Source organism: Drosophila simulans, chromosome 2L (assembly GCF_016746395.2).
Source record: "Drosophila simulans strain w501 chromosome 2L, Prin_Dsim_3.1, whole genome shotgun sequence".
NCBI lineage: Eukaryota > Metazoa > Arthropoda > Insecta > Diptera > Drosophilidae > Drosophila > Drosophila simulans.
The window spans coordinates 16651207-16669806 of record NC_052520.2 but is presented as its reverse complement, the minus strand read 5'-3'; the positions used below and the strand labels follow the sequence as shown (position 1 = coordinate 16669806).

The following is an 18600-nucleotide window of genomic DNA, read 5'->3' as shown; positions in this document are numbered from 1 at the left end:
CTAGAAACCAAAGAGGAAATGTTTATTAAATTATCCTTTTTATCCTATTTAAAGTTAATAAATAGTTTTATCGTTGTACTGTAGTTTTGAAATTTTTTTGTAGGCATTTTCGAAATTTTATTCAATTTACTTATGGATACACTTACACATTTTTTATATAATAATATAAGTATTTAGGTATATTGAATTAGAGCTACTTATAGTTTAAACACATTGCTCTGCTCATTGTTGCTAGTAATTTCTAAAATAACAAAAGGATGTAATGATAATTACAAAGCGCAAAAATTGAGCAAATTACACGAAGCACTTGACGTTACACCTATAGAAAGAGTATACAGATATGCTTAAAAAGAAGGGGAACGAGAGCAAACCATTTACATTATATATGAAGCTGCCTTACTGGCCACATAATACCGCCAGTTTCAATCTTAAAGCATGCTAGGTCAACCAGGGTAATAAATAATAAAAACTTTACACGTGTGAAAAATCTATACATCGCTACTTAGACTAAATCGAAGGACTTTGGGTAATTGTCAACTGTCATAGGTGCTACTCTGCCATGGCTAATTCGTTGGGGGTCGATGGTTCTGCTGTTGCTGCTTGCCACTGCCACTTGCCCCACCATCACGCTCCACTTTGTTCTCGCGCACCATCAACAGCAGTTGCAGCATCATCAGGGCCTGCACCTTGTCCAGCGGATCCATAAATCCGCGCTGCAGCCACTTTGGTATGGTGGTGCGTGCATGGCTGAAGCCCAGTTTGTTTAGAATGTAGTCAACGCCATATGGCTCAATGGACTTGCCCGCCCAGGAGAGCAGGCGAACTGTCGGCTCCAAGTGCCAGGTCTGGCACTCAAAGTGCCGCCAGTCACGCACAAACGATTCGAGATCAAAGGTGGGCGGGGAACCCTCCTGTTGCTGCTGCTTGCCATCAGTTGAGTCGTTTGTAGCGCTTGTCGATGGTCCACCAGCTGCCGCTCCAGGTGATAAGGTTGTGGCTGTTGTGGTGGCCGTCGTGTTCGTTGTCGCTGCTCCTGACATGTTGGCAGTAGCGTTCGCAAGGCTCGTGTGGCTTCCTTGCAGCGGATCCAGACTGCTCTTGCTGCCGCTCGTTTGCTTGCCCTGAGCAGTCAGGTTCGTGTTTGAGGCGCCCTTCTTCTCTTTGAGTATCTCGTCGGTCAGATATGGCTTCAGGTTAGCCTTCTGCGAGAGATTGGGTGACGCTGCTCTCGCCGACTGAGCTCCAATCTAGTGGTGATATAAGTGGTTTTATTTCTCAATTTACAAGCAAATAGCTTTAACACTTACCACCTTCTCCTTTTCAGTCACATAGGAAGTGATGAGATCGTGGAGGAAGAAGAAGGCGTCCGCATCGACGGTCACAAAAATGTGGTCATCGAATTCGGTGATGAAGCTGCACAAAACTTCTGGCTTATTTTCTGCAATCGAACATAGATTAACTTGCTGTATTAATAAATAGATAGATTTATATGCACTTACCACTTGGCTCTGGTGTGGTTGGTCCCTGTTTGTGCTCAGTCTTGAAATGCAGCTGCAGGCTGGGCAGGGCGAAGATGACCTCGCGATTGTGATTGTGTTCCTGGGCCTTGGCAGCGCTGCTGCTGCCAGAAGCCCGTGTTCGCTCTATAGAATTGGAGGCGATCTCTCGCTCGCATTCCAGCATGGGGAAGCGATCCACAGCTGTGGGGGAAGAAAATGGCGAGTTAATTAACCTATATATTAGCATTATTCCTTATTAGCTTACCATCAATCTCGCTGTTAGCGAAAGCGTAATGGAACCACTCATTAAGCGTCTTGAACTGAGGCGGGAAAATGATGTTTCTGGTGATGCGACTCACGATCGCCATAGAATGGTTCTGCTGCTGCTGCACCTCCGTTGTCTGTCCCAAAGAAGAGGTAAGTGTCTGGGTGACCAGAACTTCGTCTTCGCTTTGACGCGCCTCGGTTGCAAAGTTAATGGATGGAGATCTCAAGCTGAACAGGGCCCACGACTTCGATTTAAAGTTGATTCCGTGGAAGCAGGCTAGGGAGATGTTCTGTCCCCGAAGTTCGACGGTGCCACCCAACACATTACCATGACGTGGCAAACGGGTCACTAGTGAGGGCACAACCAGGCCTACAGCCTGTGCCAATGGCTTCTGCCAATGCCGATGATGGCGTGCGTCTGTGTTTTCGCCAATCATGCCCTGAATCTGAGGCGGAGCAATAAGCTCTCCATTTGCAGGCTTTTTCTTGTGCTGCTGCCGTCTCTTGATGCTGGCAGTGCGATCCTGCAGGCGAGGTTCCAGATTGGAAAACACCCTCTTGGAGGATTTGAACTGCTGTGTGAAGAACTCCTCCAATTTGAAGTACATCTTCAATAGATCCGCCGTTGTTGATTTGCTGATCATGATCTGCAATTGGTCCCAGGTAAGATCGCCGTGAATAAAGATCAGAGCTCTGGGCTGGTCCTTGCCATGTGCTGGAGTTGCTGCCGCTTGGGAAGCAGTGCGCCACTCATCTTTCATGGCAGCTGAGAAGCTGCTTATTCTGGTCATCAGCACAGATGTTCCCATGTAATCTAGTCTAAGTTCCAGGGCCATAAAGCTCAGTCCCATGGTGTGGTAAGGCTCCATGCCCGCCTCCTCCTTGATGTGAAAACGTTTGTTGATCTTGTTCACCTCGAAACTGCCACCCACTATACCACCCTTGGCATCAAGGGCGGATCCACCCAGATAGATCCCAGCATACATGTTTTTGTAGCCAGTGCTTCCGATGGAGAGGCGTCCATCCGACTGAAAGTCTTTTGTGAGCCAGACAACATTGCCACACACATTACCAATGTTCATTTGCACATTTAGTTTGGTAAAATTAACTGCAAAGATGACCAGAGTTTCCCAGGCAGTGATTTGGTTCTTTTCAGATGGAGGCGTTCCTGACGATTCGGCGCTGGAGGATTTGCCCAGATTCTTCAAGTGTCTTACAGCTCCGAAGTGTCCCAGCTGATGCTGTTGCTGCGACGGTTGTCCATCAAAGTCGAGGCGCATTTTATCCTTAGCCCTGGAGGCGTCTTCACTGGGCGTTGGAGTGGCAGGTGGGCAGCCGGTTGGTGTCTCTGCGCCATTTGCCTGTTGCTGCTGCTGCTGTTGCTGCACACTAAGGTCACCCAGGAAAAGCCTTCTCACAATCCTTCTGCGATACCAAGCTTTGGGGAAAGCTAGGATCTCAGTCAATCTCCTCATGTCGTACTTAAAACTGGCACTACCAATATCCACAATGGTTGAGAACCGTATCACGGCTCGCGATTGATCAAGAGATCTCTTAGAACTGGGCAGCGGTTCAATGTACACTTTCCTGCAGCGCGTGATGTGGAACTTGACGAACTCCACGTTGATACTCAACGAATCCTTCCTTTCACTATCGCTTAGAGGTGAAAACTGTGTCTCCTTGGACGTCTTTTTGCCACCATACGGATGGAAAATGAACACATTAAAGTCGGCAAGGCAGCCTGTAACACTAAGTCCACCAGTAGGTAGCTGCTGGTCTGGTTGGCTATGAACTCCTGGTTGTGCTGAGTTCTCCTCGTCGCTGCTCCTCTTTGAACTAAAAACAATATCTAAACTTGGCAGCTGAAGCATACATTCTACTCTAGAAACTGGCAGACAACTAAATCTGAAGGTAGAAGGTTGCATATGAAAGTAAACTATTACATCCACCGGAAATGAAGCATAAGTCACATAGTTGGCAGGCAGTATGTCCAGATTAACACCTGTATTGTGGGAGGGAGTTGGCGGAACACTACTCGATTGCCGAGCAGGAATGGGCTCAAGAGTCTGTTCTAGGAATTCCAAAATATGTGGTGATATGATTGTTTCCTCTGGTATACTTTGTAAAGTCATCCAAGCGCACAACGTTGCTCGCTTGCTGCCCATTCGGCGTCCAGTTGGCAACTGATCTCCGGTTAATTGCTCGGCCAGTGTTTTCGACTGATAGTGAAGTTTTACATCCAATCCAGGAATGTGGAAGATGGTGAGATCCGCCAGCAATGCGTTGGCATTGTAGCGCAGCTTGCTCTTGTCCCTCTGCCTTCTCGAAGGAGTTGGACTGCCCCAATCGTTGCCTATGCTTCTTTCGCGCTTATGGGATTTTACACTTGAAGCTGGCACACCACTTGTAGCTGCTCCCGATCCACCAGCGTAGCCTCGCTCCTCACCAGTATCTTTCGTATGGAGCACGCATTTTCCAGAGTTCACCAGTACCTTAATGTCCAATTCGAAGTCGATGTTGGGTTCGGGCTGTTTCTGTCCATGTCCATGCTTGCGTCGCATTTCCACGGAGGTGCCATCAACATCAATCTCACTAGGCGTGATATCACCTCGCCAATCAAGCTCATTGTCAGCTGTCTCCGTGTCCGTGTCCGCATTGGGTAGTGAAGTCTGGCGCATAGCCTCCGTGAAGGTGACTCGTCCAAGAGCATTAACTCCCCCTCCAATGACTCCTCCTCCTGCCGTATGTTTCAAGGAAGCACTGCGGGAATGACAGGAGGCCGGTGTGCTTTGCAAGCTAGATATCTCATCATTGGAGGCAATTGTGTCCAGTCTTCTGCCAGTATAGCTAACATTGTCCATTGTTTGCGGAACGCCAACTCCAGTCACAGAAGATCCAGATCCAATGTACGAATGCGAGCGACCGTAGGTCTTCAGTGACCTTCTCAGCGATGGTCTTTTCCACTTTTGGATCATATCTCTGCGGAAGTACTTGTAGCATATGGCTTGTAGCTCTTGAAGTCGTCTCTCCTCGTGGGCCACGGTATTATGTGATGCTCCGAGAGTGCGAAGATCATTGATAATCTTCAGCTGTTCGGCCATCTCCTTCTCCATCATGAACGAACGCTTCTTGGAATCGATTGTGGGATCAAATACAAAAGCTGGCAAATTGTCGAAGTCTCCTCTCCGCCGCACAAACGTATCTCTGCAGCTCTGATCTCCTTCATCGCTGTCCGGTGATTCCATTTGGGTCTCATCCTCTTCGAATCCCGTGAGCATGGTAAGGGTGTGGCCAAGAGAACTCAGCTGCTTGCCAATATTCACATCCAGGTGAATATCCACGCCCTCCATTTGCCACTTTACATTCAGCAGCCACTTGGCATTCTCGCCCTTTTTAGCTGCTGTAGTGCGGGAACACACCTCGAAGGTTCCTTCGGAGACGACGCAAACGTTCATAATGGGCTCAGCGCTGTTGGGCTTCCAGTCATCCAGATTGGTTTCAAAATCATCGGCAAATCGCAGGCACAAACCCTGGAACTTTCCCTTAGACACCAAAGCTCCCGAGTTGCAGGCCGAGATTATCGTGTTCTCTAGCGTGATCACTACTGCACCCTTGGCATCAAAGTCTTGGTATGAGCGGGAGCCAAAGGTCTGCAAAAGAAAATGCATCTGGTTCAGATAAACAATTGATAACAGATTTTATTGGATACATACCGTAGTATTGACCTGTTTCAGGGGCAAGCAAATGCCCATGTCTTCCACGGTGAGTTGCAGGAAGAGCGTAGACAAATTTGAGCCTGCAATCTGGCCAAAAGCCACGCGATCGAACACTTGTGGATTCTGCATATTTTGGTTCTGAGGCTGTCCCGAGTACTGACTATGGAGACTGTGCTGAGCGTGCTCGTGGCAGAGATTCGCTCGTTTCTCCGCCCAGTACTCGTACGCATTCTTATAGTTAAGCCACACGAGGATTGCCTTGTCCACGGCAATTGGCTGCACGTAGACCAATGGTCTCTTCAGGGTGAGCAAAATCAACTCCTTGTCCTCGTTGAGCAGTTCGTCTTGGAAGGCATTCCTCAGGTTAATGGTAGTGTGGAAGAAGGCATACTGCTGGAACTCCGGCTCGGCCTCGTCAAAAATTACATTGCGGATAATCTGACCCAGGGACAAGTTGAAATCTATATGAGCCTTAAAGAAGAGCTTACGATTACTCATATCGCCCAGGTTCTTCACGCGGTTTGACAGCTGCAGCTCCAGGATTCCGGTCTCGAATCGAACCGCCGAGGAACAGGGTGTAGTGGCCGTCAATTGGATGCGTTTCATGGAAATGTTGATTGAGAAGAGGATGCGCTTAAGCGAGGACTCCTGCACTGCTCCCGAACTATCGCCGCTCTCCTCTGTCCACAGGGGTACAGGTTTCTCTCCTCCGTAAACCTTCTGCAGCACCTCGTTGATTTCGCGCATAAACACCTTCTGAACAAAGACCAGATGGTTTAGGAGATCGGTGGTCAGACAGCGCTCGAACTCGCCGATCTCGGCACTGGCGTTCACGTAGCCCCCTTGGCGCAGGACAATGCCCTCGACATTTTCCGTGTGATCCTGGCGATGGTCTGGAATGTATTCCGCCAGAACGTGAACAGGTGGCAGACCAATACAAGCTTCCGATGGCAGGTTCATCTCATTCTAAAAGGAATTACAATGAAATAACACATTTTATTACTTCTTAAACCTTTTTTTAAGATTTTAGTTGAATTCTTTTCAAAATCTGCTGCTGAGCATCTTATAACTTAATTAATTATACATTAAAAACAATGATTAGGGTTAAGTAACTTAAAGAAAGATTTAAATTGTTACCGCCACACTTTTAGTGTTACCTTTTCAGGCAAAAGATAAAAAATACTGAAAGCTTGGAGGCGATATGAAATAATATAGTTGATTGTTCAGCATTTTTGACGTGCTATTTATTGCAAAATTGAATGTGTCAGTGCAAAAAGATTATAAAATATTTGCACCCTGTAGTTTAAACAACAGTTTGACAGCCTTTGTGAGTGTGACACTTATATTCGCCCGATTATTTATGTATTTATGGGATACAAGAAACCCGATTAAGGTTGATTATCTTATCGCCCCAACTGGACTACCATTTCTGTGTTTTTTCGCTCAGTTAATTTGCTGCCATTGAGGAACCACAATGAAGAGGAGCACCACCCAGATTCTGGCTAAGTTGAGGGAGCTGATGCTCCGCGCCCAGGTGGGCGACTCCTGCGGCATATCGGCATACATTGTGCCCTCGGACGACGCCCATCAGTCGGAGTACCAGTGCCAGCATGACGAGCGACGCTCCTTTGTGAGTGGATTTGATGGATCCGCTGGCACGGCGGTGATAACAACGGAGACCGCACTGCTGTGGACCGACGGGCGGTACTATCAGCAGGCGGAGAAGCAGTTGGACTCCAATTGGGTTCTGATGCGGGATGGTCTGAGCGCCACACCGTCGATTGGCGCCTGGCTGGCGAAGAATCTGCCCAAAGGCAGCTTTGTGGGCGTGGATCCGCGCTTGTTGTCGTTCCGCGTGTGGAAACCCATCGAAACGGAACTTAGCTCCGCGGAATGCCAACTGGTGCCCATTGAAGGCAACCTAATCGACGAGGTCTGGGGTGAGGATCAGCCACCTCAAACCTCAAACAAGATTATAACCCTAAAACTAGAACATTCTGGCGTAACTATCGCCAAAAAATGGGACGTGGTGCGCCAGCAGTTGAAGGAGAAGAATGCTGATGCCCTGGTGGTCAGTGCGCTCGATGAAATTGCTTGGTTCTTGAACCTACGCGGCTCGGACATTGACTTCAACCCCGTCTTCTTCTCCTACTTGATTGTGACCAACGATGAACTACTGCTCTTTGTGGACTCTGGCAAATTGCCCACTGATTTTGTGCAGCATCAAAAGGAGAACAATGTGCAGATAAAGGTTTTGCCCTACGCCTCAATTGGCGTTGAAATTAGCAAGATTGTGTCGACCAAGGAGTCAAAGATCTGGATAGCACCCACCAGCAGCTACTATCTAACTGCTTTGATACCCAAGTCACGTAGAATACAGGAGGTAACGCCCATTTGTGTGCTAAAGGCCATTAAGAACGATGTCGAGATCGCGGGCTTCATCAACAGCCACATTCGCGATGGAGTCGCTTTGTGTCAGTATTTCGCCTGGCTCGAATATCAAGTTAAGAAGGGTGCGGAAGTCGATGAAATGTCTGGTGCCGATAAACTCGAGTCCTTCCGGTCGACAAAGGATAAGTACATGGGCCTCAGCTTCACCACAATTAGTGCTTCGGGACCCAACGGCTCTGTTATTCACTATCACCCAAAAAAGGAAACCAACAGGAAGATAAATGACAAGGAGATTTATCTGTGTGATTCCGGAGCTCAATACTTGGATGGTACTACAGATGTGACGAGGACCCTTCACTTCGGTGAACCCACCGAGTTTCAGAAGGAAGCCTATACTCGCGTTTTAAAGGGCCAACTGAGCTTCGGCTCCACCGTATTCCCAGCTAAGGTTAAGGGACAGGTTCTTGACACTCTGGCGAGGAAGGCCCTGTGGGACGTCGGTTTGGACTACGGACACGGAACCGGACATGGAGTAGGTCACTTCCTTAATGTCCACGAAGGTCCCATGGGCGTAGGAATTCGACTGATGCCCGACGATCCTGGTCTCCAGGCGAACATGTTCATTTCCAATGAGCCTGGTTTCTACCAGGACGGAGAGTTCGGCATCCGTGTCGAGGATATTGTTCAAATTGTGCCGGGCCAAGTGGCACACAATTTCTCCAACCGTGGCGCGCTGACTTTCAAAACCATCACCATGTGCCCGAAGCAAACTAAAATGATTAAAAAGGAACTTCTATCGGATGCGGAAGTAAAGCTGCTCAACAGCTATCATCAACAAGTCTGGGACACTCTTTCACCAATCCTATCTCGCGACGGAGACGAATTTACTCTGTCCTGGCTCAAAAAGGAAGTCAAGCCCATCTAATTGCTTTTTTAACCTGTTATTTCCGTCATCTTTAACTAATATTCTTTCGCATGCATACACATACTCTTTTCTCAAGACTAAAATATTAAACAAATGCTTTTATATACCTTTTACAAGGGCTTATCTACAATTTGTACGCTGAACAAATATTATGTAAAAAAAAAGTTTATAAATGTTTAAAACTCACCTGAATTTTGGTATTAAAGCTGAGCGTGTGCGTGGGCAGGTCGATAACAAACTTTGCCCTGTGCCCAGTTACTCCCATGGAACTGACGTGATTCATGCGATACTGGGCCTGCAGCGAAGGAAGTAGCGCTGCATTGATGGACAGACTCTGCAGGAGCACATTGAACTGCATGACCAGGGGCTGAAGCAAACCATTCTGGTGCTGTCCTGTGCCCGTCTTGGATTGCGCCATGTGTGCTGCCCGGCGAGCCGCCTGTTGAGGCTGCTGTTGGGCACCAGCTCCGCCGGAAACAGTGCGCTCTCGCATTTCGCTGGCCACTCCAGTTCCACTGCTGGCTCCGCCAGAGTTGCGGGCATGGAACGGAGACTCAGGCTCCTCGGCGGTATGCGAACGCAGCGTGGACCGACCAGAATTACGCTTTACACGCAGCTCCTGTAGAGTGGAAGACAACTGCTTAGAGCTTCGAGTCATCATTCCATGCAGGGCCACCGGATGTTGCGGTATGTCTATGTTAACAGCTCCGATCGACAGCAGGCCACTGTTCTTATCCTTTCCACGCTTGGAAAGGCTTGAATAGAGAGTCTGGCTCTTGCCCACGGTTACCTTTACCACGGTTCTGAAAGGAAGTACAAACAAGTTAACATACCAATTAGAAAATCAGGCAGAGTAGTGCTTACTGTTGGCTGGGAGCCACCCCTTCGAGCAGCACAATCATGGCGCGTCCCACTTGGCCAGTAAGAGAGCATTCCAAGGAGACAGGACGAGCCTTTTTCCTCCAAGTGGCTGTGCTGTTAAGAGTTGTGATCTCCGATTCCAGCTTGAGGCCAGAAAGCGTGGCCAGCAGACGAGTTTTGTGAATCTTCGCCACACCGAAAACTATCAGCCGGGTTCGTTCCTGAGATGACGCATCTACCAGTAACATCTCCCTATGTTGGGGCAGAGGTGTTGGTGCACTGGCCAAGTCATCCTCGTCATGCGTGAAGCCCGCAGACTTGCTTTTGTGTTCGTTCAACGAGCTTCTTTGGACCACAGTCTTGGTCTCCGGCATTGTACCATACAACTCCAACAGGTGGTAGATGGTCTTCCAGCAGTTCGGTGTCTCTAACATCGGCGCCATCGTTGGCATTCCAGCTTTGGTCAGCGTGTTCTGGTAATCCCCACTGACACTGGTGGCACAAGCACCATTCAGCGAAGCTTTCGACTCCGTTGACATTTTGAGGATATTTTGTTCGTGAAGCGACATTGTTGGACTATCCCTTAGTGGCGATGAACTGGACTCATTCAAATTCGTGTAGCCCAGCTTCCCCTTCACGGATTTCCCGGTGGATCGAAGTTTCTGGGCGAAGCTCTGGGGCCTGTTCTTGGCATTTGGAGAAGGTGTCAGTTGAATAATGGGAGCCAAGCCTCCAGGACGCGGTCTCGCCAACATTGTGGGCATCGTTTCGTTGAATTTGTCATAGCGTTCATCTGAGTAGTTTTCTGCATGGTTAAAGCGCTCGGACATCGAGTTAAATGGCACGATGTCTGTGGGCTCAGAAGCTAAAAAGCAGAATAGTTATTACGTTTAAAAATGCACTTGATCTTTAACTTACCCAAGCTGCACTCGTCTTTGGTTTGGCTCTTTTTGCTTAGCTCAGGCTGATCGTGAAACTCGTTCTGGGCATCCTTTACGTTTTGATACATATTGCAGATCTGATGTAGCAGCCTCAGCAGCGGCATATTTACCTGAAATCCATAAAAACATTTTTATGTAGCTTATGAGCATTTTGAAGTCTAGATATTCCACCCACCTGCTGCGAGATGAATCTCACATTTAGACTGAAATTGATCACAGTACTGGTGTGCTTCTTTAGCTGGCGACGCGACATATAGATGACATTCTGGCGCGCCTGATCCACCATGCCATCGGACATTTTTAAGACTTCCAACTCCACGCCCACTCGCTCGCATAAGAACAAGGGGGTGTCCATCATTATGGAGGCCCTGCCGCCGTTTGATTTCTTGTTCAGTTTGGCTGGCTTTTGGGCAGAGTTCTTTTTGTCACCCGCCTCGCTGACCACAATGTCCACCCGAATAGAATCAAAAGTGCCGATCAAGGAGAGATTTGTGCCAAAGTTTTCCAGCGAAGAAATGTCGGCGTTGGAGAACTTGTTGATCATTTGTTGCGGCATCACTCCCAAGCAGGTGAGAAGTGGTTCAAAGATCAGATGGGCATCGAGCAGCTTAATGGAATCCTGCATTATGCCACTACGCGTTTGCCCTGCATGTTCAGTCATTTTCGGAGGAGCTGGCCGTGCGTGTTCCTTTTCGGTAAAGTGCTTCTTTTTGTTGTCCTGCTGTTTGGCCATCCAGAAGTACAAATCCTCCTTGTGGTTCTCGGCTACTAGCCAGAACTTGTTTACCGAGTTTGTAGAGCTCAAGGAACCCTCTTGCAAGGCACCGTATTCTGAAGAGAACATAACATAAAATCACTGATTGTTATTTATGATTAGTATTATAAAATGTACTTACCGAATTCCGGAACCTGCTTTTCAACCAGCCCAGAGATAATGGGCAGCATCTGAATACTGGAACGAGACGAATTGCCATGTGAATAGTTCGAGGCTTTGCTGTGGACTTTATTTAAGCTGATGCACACGGATGTTGTTTGGAGAGAAGAACAGACCACAAGCATGACATTAAAGAGATGTATTTGATGGAAATAAGCAGGCAAACATTTTCAACTTACCCGCGCCGGGGTTGGTGTATATTTGGCGAAGTGGAAGTAGATCGCTGGGAAGCGTTTCCATGGTTGGCACCCTCATGACCATAAGGAGCACCTGTAGGAAAAAAATGTTAATAGAGGAATACCGGTTTCGTATATTGGACAAGCACTCTTCAAGAAAGCACTCTTCTGGATAAGTTGTACACTTAACGAAACAAAATATAATATATAATAGTAAAAAGCTTAAGAGAATAAGAGATAGAAAGTAGGTAGGAAGTATTAGTAAGATATACTTTACATATTTATCGTTTAGTGTACAACAAACTTAGGATTAAATTTAGTTTCATAGATATAGATATAGTGATAGCCAGAAAGAATAGAAGAGTTTTATTGTTCTGTAGTAAAATGCAAACGCAAAGCATCAAACAATATGAAATGGTGAACACTCAAAGCGGTGAATAACATTTGTGTGGCAAAAGTATTTACAGATACAAAAGGAAACGGAAGGTAGTTGATAGCAGATCTAAGCAACACACTCTTGCACTCATACGGACACAATCATTAAATTTGGTTAACAAACGATCAAAAAGTGCATCAAGCAGGAGGGGGAAATATAGAGAGAGTCTATAACTATACATAAATCTATGTTAAAAGGAGATAACCACCCGCCACAGACGGCGGGAGGAGAGCGTTAATCAAAAAAATACCAATGTGAGTTCGATGATGCTGTGTTTGCCCAAGTAATAATGCATTCTCACTCTCTTCCGGATTCTCGCCGACGCCCGCAAAGGCGCCCATTTCAACATCACCTTCGCACTCATCGTTCTCCGCATCCTCCTCGTTCTGTGGGAACGAAAAGGTCACGTTGATGGGTCGCGCCAGCTTGTTCTTGTACTGATGCTCAAACAGAATTGGATTGTACAGCGTATTCTTCCACTGCCGGCTCAGCACAATGATGCCCTATAAAAAATGGAAATTAACCGAATTCTAAAGGATAATATTTAGCGGAACTACTAACCTGTCTCAGGGTGTTCAGATGTGGAACATCGTGTTGCTTGAATATCGTCTCTATCCTCTGAACGCCCTCATCCAGAACCAACTTCTGCATGATGTAGCACAGCTGGCAACTGGGATCCTCCTGCAGCGTCTTCGACAGCAACGTGTAGTTATTGGCATACCGACTCTGCAAATCATTTTAAATATAATAAATTAATATATAATATATAACCACGATATAAACAGTGGTTAGGTCTATATAGGGTGATCTGCTGTATAAAAACCTTTATACCTCTTTTGTTACCTTCTTGATCTTGGGATTTCTCTGAATCTTCTCGTTATCCATGGCCTCCGCCATAAGACAAGCAGCCACTGCCGTTTGTCTCGTGTGCAGAGCCTTCATCAAGGATACGATTTTCATGGCCAGTCGATTACTGGGGTTCATCCATGCGGTGATAGCTGGGGAGGCCGTGCTCAAAAGATTCCAGTCCAGTCGCGTCAGATCAATCTTTCGGGTAATAGGCACGCAAGGTGGAGCGGCGAAGTTGAACCAAACCGCTTTAAGTTCAATTACGCACGAGGAAGTCTTGTCCGTCTCCTTGACATTCGACAAAACCTTGTCGTAGTTATCCTTGGTGTTGGTTCCTGCGCCTGCAGTTGGTTTCTGTGCTCCTGGCTGAGCATTCGCTGTGTTGGTTCCCTTTTCCACATCTTCATCTGGAGGTTTGGGTGTGGATTTACCCTTTTCAGCACCTGAGGTTTCTGCCGAAATGTTGCTGTCTGAAGCAGGTTGAAACTTCTCTTTCGGAGTTTTGGGTGTAGGCGGTTTCTTTGTTATCAACCTCCATGCAGCTTCAGCCTTTGATGTGGCTCCTCCATCGCCAGAACCCGCGGCTCCGTCTCCCTGGCCCACCAAATCATTGAGATTGAAACCACCTGCGGAGGCTCCGCCGCCTGCACCAGCTCCCGCCATTTCGGCCAACTCCTCCTTGCTGTTCTCGGACTTCTCAAAGTGCGATCGCTTGACTATCTTCACACCCACGCCCTCCAAACCACACTCGAACATAATGTAGCCAATGCTTTCGATGCCCGTGCTCTCCGGCATTTTCAGGCATTCAAACAGCACTTTGCTCTTGTGTTCTGGAATGGCAGTGACAATGATGGGCGAGTCCTGGGTGCAAGACTGTCCCTCTGTCTTCAGGCGTCGCAGTTGCGCATGCGCTCTCCCAATATCCAGCGTTATGACCAGCTCCTCCAACTGCTTCTCCGATGTCTCGATAAGAATGGGCTCTCCTTGCACATTGTCCGGCCGCGTCTGCGAGGAAAGATGTGCCAAGAGAGCACGTGTGCCCTTCATGATGCCACCCTTTTTGTTACTGCTGCCCGACTGGACCGTTTGCTGGATGTACACGTTGTGCATGGAGGCACGCGTCGTCTTGCCCAGATGGAACTTCGTGGAGATACCCTCCATGTAGAAGGTGAGGAGCGACACGCAGCTTAGATCCTATTAAGAAGATAGCAAAGATGATGATAATTTCACCAATCAAAGCTTTGTTTGCTAATTTACTCACTTGCACATTATCCAAGGCTGCCACTGAAATGATCTCCTCCACAATGGAGGACTGCAGCATGGTGATGCTGACCTTGGGCAGGACAATTAGTCCCTGAGTTTTGGTGGAAATACTCTCCTCATAGACATCGCTGAGGAACGAGTCCCCGGGTCCCTGCAGATGCCTCTCCGTCGTGGATCGCTTCGAGTTCGAGTGAACCTGCGACCAGTAGCTTAAGCTCTGATCCCGCTTCAGGATGTTGTCGTTGTTCACCTTGGCAATGCAGGATGTGTGGATGAAGTTCACCACCGAGAGCAGGTGCATTGATTGAATTGTCGGGACGGCGGCCTCCACCATTCTATAAGGGCAATAACGTTTAAATAATATAAATAACTTATAATTAATATTAAAGTTTAGTTTATCTCATTTTTTATAATAAGGAGTCTTAAAACTCCCCACAAATCTCGTGTAGGGGAGTGGCCTAGCAACAGCCGCGATGCTAGGCGGCCAGGGCAAAGCGGAGAGACCGTGAATTAACGGTACCCCGTTAGGTCTTGGACTCGAGCGGGCCAAGGGCACAGGGGTCGAACGGTAACGGTGCGGATGTCGGACAGGCACAAAGAAGACGCACCGTGAACTAACGGTACCGTTCTGGACCTTGGACTCGAGTTGACCAAGGGCAAAGAGGTCGACCGGTAACGGTGCGTGCACAAAGAGGATGCACCGTGAACTAACGGTACAACTGTTGGACTTTGTACCCAAGCGGGCCGTGCGCAAAAGGGGAAATAACGGGATCCCCGCGGCCTATAAAGGGACGGCGCAAGTGCAGCTCGGGGCAGTCAGTCTTAACACGTACGCGAGGATAGTCGAGGAGAGTACCGGCGCGAGTCGCGCGGTCAGCGCGCAGTCGGAACGGGATTTGAAGGCGGAGGAGTAGGACAGTGAAGGAGACAGAGAGATCGCGGGCGGAAGGTGGCCGAGTTTCGGAGTGTCAATCGAAGGTATCGGAAGAGTGAACACGCGGGCGAACGCGAAGAAAAGGAGCAGTGCAAGCGTCGGGCGGCAAGAAGCCCGAAGGACTCAGAAGGACGAATCGCCACAAGCAAGTGGAGATTCTGGGAGCGGAGGAGAAGGATCTGACGCGCCGTAAGGGTCAGTGGAGTCAGTGGTCGGTACAGGTGGTTCCAGGACGAGCGTTGCCTCACCCGGGACGATACACCCGTGCCCCATAACATCCTAGATCCGTTCCGGCCGGCGGAAAGACCTTCGGAAGCTAAGGCGAAGAAACCGACGTGTCCGTAAGGGTCAGTGGAGTCAGTGGTCGGTACAGGTGGTTCCAGGACGAGCGTTGCCTCACCCGGGACGATACACCCGTGCCCCATAACATCCTAGATCCGTTCCGGCCGGCGGAAAGACCTTCGGAAGCTAAGGCGAAGAAACCGACGTGTCCGTAAGGGTCAGTGGAGTCAGTGGTCGGTACAGGTGGTTCCAGGACGAGCGTTGCCTCACCCGGGACGATACACCCGTGCCCCATAACATCCTAGATCCGTTCCGGCCGGCGGAAAGACCTTCGGAAGCTAAGGCGAAGAAACCGACGTGTCCGTAAGGGTCAGTGGAGTCAGTGGTCGGTACAGGTGGTTCCAGGACGAGCGTTGCCTCACCCGGGACGATACACCCGTGCCCCATAACATCCTAGATCCGTTCCGGCCGGCGGAAAGACCTTCGGAAGCTAAGGCGAAGAAACCGACGTGTCCGTAAGGGTCAGTGGAGTCAGTGGTCGGTACAGGTGGTTCCAGGACGAGCGTTGCCTCACCCGGGACGATACACCCGTGCCCCATAACATCCTAGATCCGTTCCGGCCGGCGGAAAGACCTTCGGAAGCTAAGGCGAAGAAACCGACGTGTCCGTAAGGGTCAGTGGAGTCAGTGGTCGGTACAGGTGGTTCCAGGACGAGCGTTGCCTCACCCGGGACGATACACCCGTGCCCCATAACATCCTAGATCCGTTCCGGCCGGCGGAAAGACCTTCGGAAGCTAAGGCGAAGAAACCGACGTGTCCGTAAGGGTCAGTGGAGTCAGTGGTCGGTACAGGTGGTTCCAGGACGAGCGTTGCCTCACCCGGGACGATACACCCGTGCCCCATAACATCCTAGGCCCGACCGGACCGACCACGTCAAGGAGCCAGCGGTACCACGGAGGCAAGGCGTTGGAACAGGAGTGCCGCAGGAGTAGCGAGATCTCCATAATTCCCTAGGAGGATTATTTCTTATATGAGAAATAGCATAATAAACGACTATATCAAGAACCTTTCCTTGGTCGGGCAATCACACAAATCATAAATTTGGTGGGACGAACACACAAACTCTCTGAGCTAGCCACTGCAACCAGTAGCGAGCGAAATAAAGAAAATCAGTTCGTTACAAACTTTATTAAATATTTTTGATGTCTAAATATGCAAGACAACAAAAATATCCCAAAAAAAAGGTTTTTTAATAAATTAGTTTTAAAATTTTTAAATTTAATTATAATTTGCCTTACTTTTTTTCAAAAGTTTGTGGTTTAAAAAAAAAAATGGTATTTTCGGTATATATTTTATTTTGAACATTTCAGTATTTTTATTTCGAATGCATGGTATTTTTAACGGTCAAGGGCGGTCACACTTTTGGGCCACCACACGTGTAGAAAAGAACATATTATTGATAAAGTACTTCTTTGTGCAAAAATGAAAACACCAAAAGCCAAAGAATCAGAAAAGGCTGAATTAAAGCCGATTAAAAAAGAGCCCGGCGTCGTGGAGGATGGTAAAGTGACCAAGAAATCAAAGGCGAAGCCCAAAAAAAAGACGGTTAAAGTTCCAAAAGATGAAGTAAAGGCTGCTATCCAGGAAAGTCCCAAAAAATTGTCCGCCAAAGACCTGGCCAAGATCGAAAAGAAGAAGGCCAAGAAGCAGGCACAGAAGCTGAAGAAGCAACAAAACAAACTGACGCCCAAGGAGGTTAAGACGGAACCAGAAGCGCCGGTTAAGGTTGAAGGTAAGGCCATCAAAAAGGAAAAAGTGGAGAAGGAACCAACGACGACTGCTCCAAAGGAAAAACCAAAAGGAAAAGTGTCTAAGAAAGCCAAAGCCAATGCCAATAACAAGGATGAAGGTGAGGTTAACAAAAAACCATATTCCCATAGATTAATCAATTCCGACATTCATCGCACAGAAGGAGTTAAGCGGATCCGGAATCCTGAAGAAGAGGCGTCCACCGTTTTCGTAGGTAATCTGCCCATCAACACCAAACGTGTCCAGCTGGTGAAATTGTTCCAGCCCTATGGATTGGTTCAATCCATCCGGCTGCGCACCGCCGGGGGCAAGCAGCTTTTCAAGCACAAACAGCGCAAGGTAGCCGGCTCCCTGAACGCCTACGTGGTGCTCCAGAATCCCGAGATTGCCCAGCAAGCGCTTTCTCTTAATGGCACAGAGTTTAAGGAAAATCACCTGCGGGTGACTCCCGCGTCTATGGCGGAGAAGTTCAGCCAGGGAAAGGATCAGCAGCCCAGTGACAAGGATGCCAAGCGAACCATTTTCGTTGGCAGCCTAAAGTACTGTAAGTAAAGAAGTCAGTAGTTTGAACTAAGTGCTAACATTAAGTGCTACTCATTCCAGCGGCCACCGAGGAGCAGCTGCGAGAGATCTTCTCCAGTTGTGGCGAAATAGACTACATACGTTGCCTGCAGGATGGCGACAAGGGCTGCAAAGGAGTAGCATACGTCTGTTTCCAGAAGCCCGATGCTGTGGGACTAGCTCTTGAACTGAATCAGACGCTTCTGGATGATAGGCCAATCAACGTGGAGCGCTATCAAGTCAAGAAACTGGGCGCCAAGCAAGTGCGCGATGCTGCCGCCGCCTCCACTGCTTCGAAGACGTCCTCAAAGACCAAAGCTAAGAACCAGAATTCGGCGGGCGCAAAAAAAAGGCTAGACAAGAAGAAGGGCAAAGAGAACGGTAATGTGAAAAAAGAAGGAGCACCTACTGGTCAAAAGAAGAAGTCTGAGTACCGGGGCGTCAAAGTCGACGGCATCAAGAAGGCTAAGAAGCCTAAAAAGAAAAGCAATGACCTACAAACGGCTCTTGCCAAGAAAATAGCGCCCAAGCAAAAGAGTTAATATACATTTAGGTATATTAGAGCATAAGCATAAGATTTGGAATAAGTTGCAATTCGATTCGATGAGATTCGTTTGACTTTCTGTTACGAAGTTAACCACCGGATCAGTTTCCGTAGCGGACACTGGATTGATTATGTTGACCAAGTAATCGTTGAAAGATTACTCAGAAAACAACTTAAAAATAAAATGCGAAATTTTAAACAATGTGTATTAT

General features: G+C 48.2%; 3 protein-coding genes across 12 annotated transcripts in view; 2 read left to right on the top strand and 1 right to left on the bottom strand.

Annotated features, from left to right (window-relative positions):
• Positions 1-555: 555 nt before the first annotated feature.
• Positions 556-18600, bottom strand: part of LOC6732580 (transmembrane protein KIAA1109 homolog) — a 30205-nt gene continuing 12160 nt past the window's right edge. For 2 of the 9 annotated variants that reach the window (XM_039298614.2, XM_016180275.3), the window contains 15 exons: positions 14257-14593; positions 12978-14189; positions 12708-12872; positions 12397-12649; positions 11714-11804; positions 11497-11612; positions 10776-11431; positions 10578-10710; positions 9663-10524; positions 8986-9601; positions 5480-6448; positions 1765-5416; positions 1500-1700; positions 1308-1438; positions 556-1247 (listed from right to left, as the gene is read on the bottom strand). In XM_039298614.2, coding sequence (XP_039154548.1) covers positions 564-1247; positions 1308-1438; positions 1500-1700; positions 1765-5416; positions 5480-6448; positions 8986-9601; positions 9663-10524; positions 10578-10710; positions 10776-11431; positions 11497-11612; positions 11714-11804; positions 12397-12649; positions 12708-12872; positions 12978-14189; positions 14257-14593 — 10078 coding nt within the window. In that variant the 3' untranslated portion in view covers positions 556-563. The remainder of the gene's footprint in view (positions 1248-1307; positions 1439-1499; positions 1701-1764; positions 5417-5479; positions 6449-8985; positions 9602-9662; positions 10525-10577; positions 10711-10775; positions 11432-11496; positions 11613-11713; positions 11805-12396; positions 12650-12707; positions 12873-12977; positions 14190-14256; positions 14594-18600) is intronic. The other 7 variants (XM_039298617.2, XM_016180274.3, XM_039298616.2 and 4 more) reach the window with 6 other exon arrangements.
• On the top strand, positions 6660-8984 carry LOC6732581 (xaa-Pro aminopeptidase ApepP). Its single transcript, XM_016178185.3, has 2 exons — positions 6660-6809; positions 6930-8984. The coding sequence occupies exon 2, from the start codon at positions 6957-6959 to the stop codon at positions 8796-8798; it is 1842 nt and encodes a 613-aa protein (XP_016025265.1). The 5' UTR covers positions 6660-6809; positions 6930-6956; the 3' UTR covers positions 8799-8984.
• Positions 16861-18590, top strand: LOC6732579 (nucleolar protein 12). Of its 2 annotated transcripts, none has more exons than XM_016178186.3 (3): positions 16861-17383; positions 17447-17827; positions 17887-18590. In XM_016178186.3, the coding sequence occupies exons 1-3, from the start codon at positions 16957-16959 to the stop codon at positions 18384-18386; spliced, it is 1308 nt and encodes a 435-aa protein (XP_016025264.1). In that variant the 5' UTR covers positions 16861-16956; the 3' UTR covers positions 18387-18590. The 2 variants fall into 2 exon arrangements, with proteins under 2 accessions (XP_016025264.1, XP_002079698.1); XM_002079662.4 differs by having other exon boundaries at positions 17444-17827.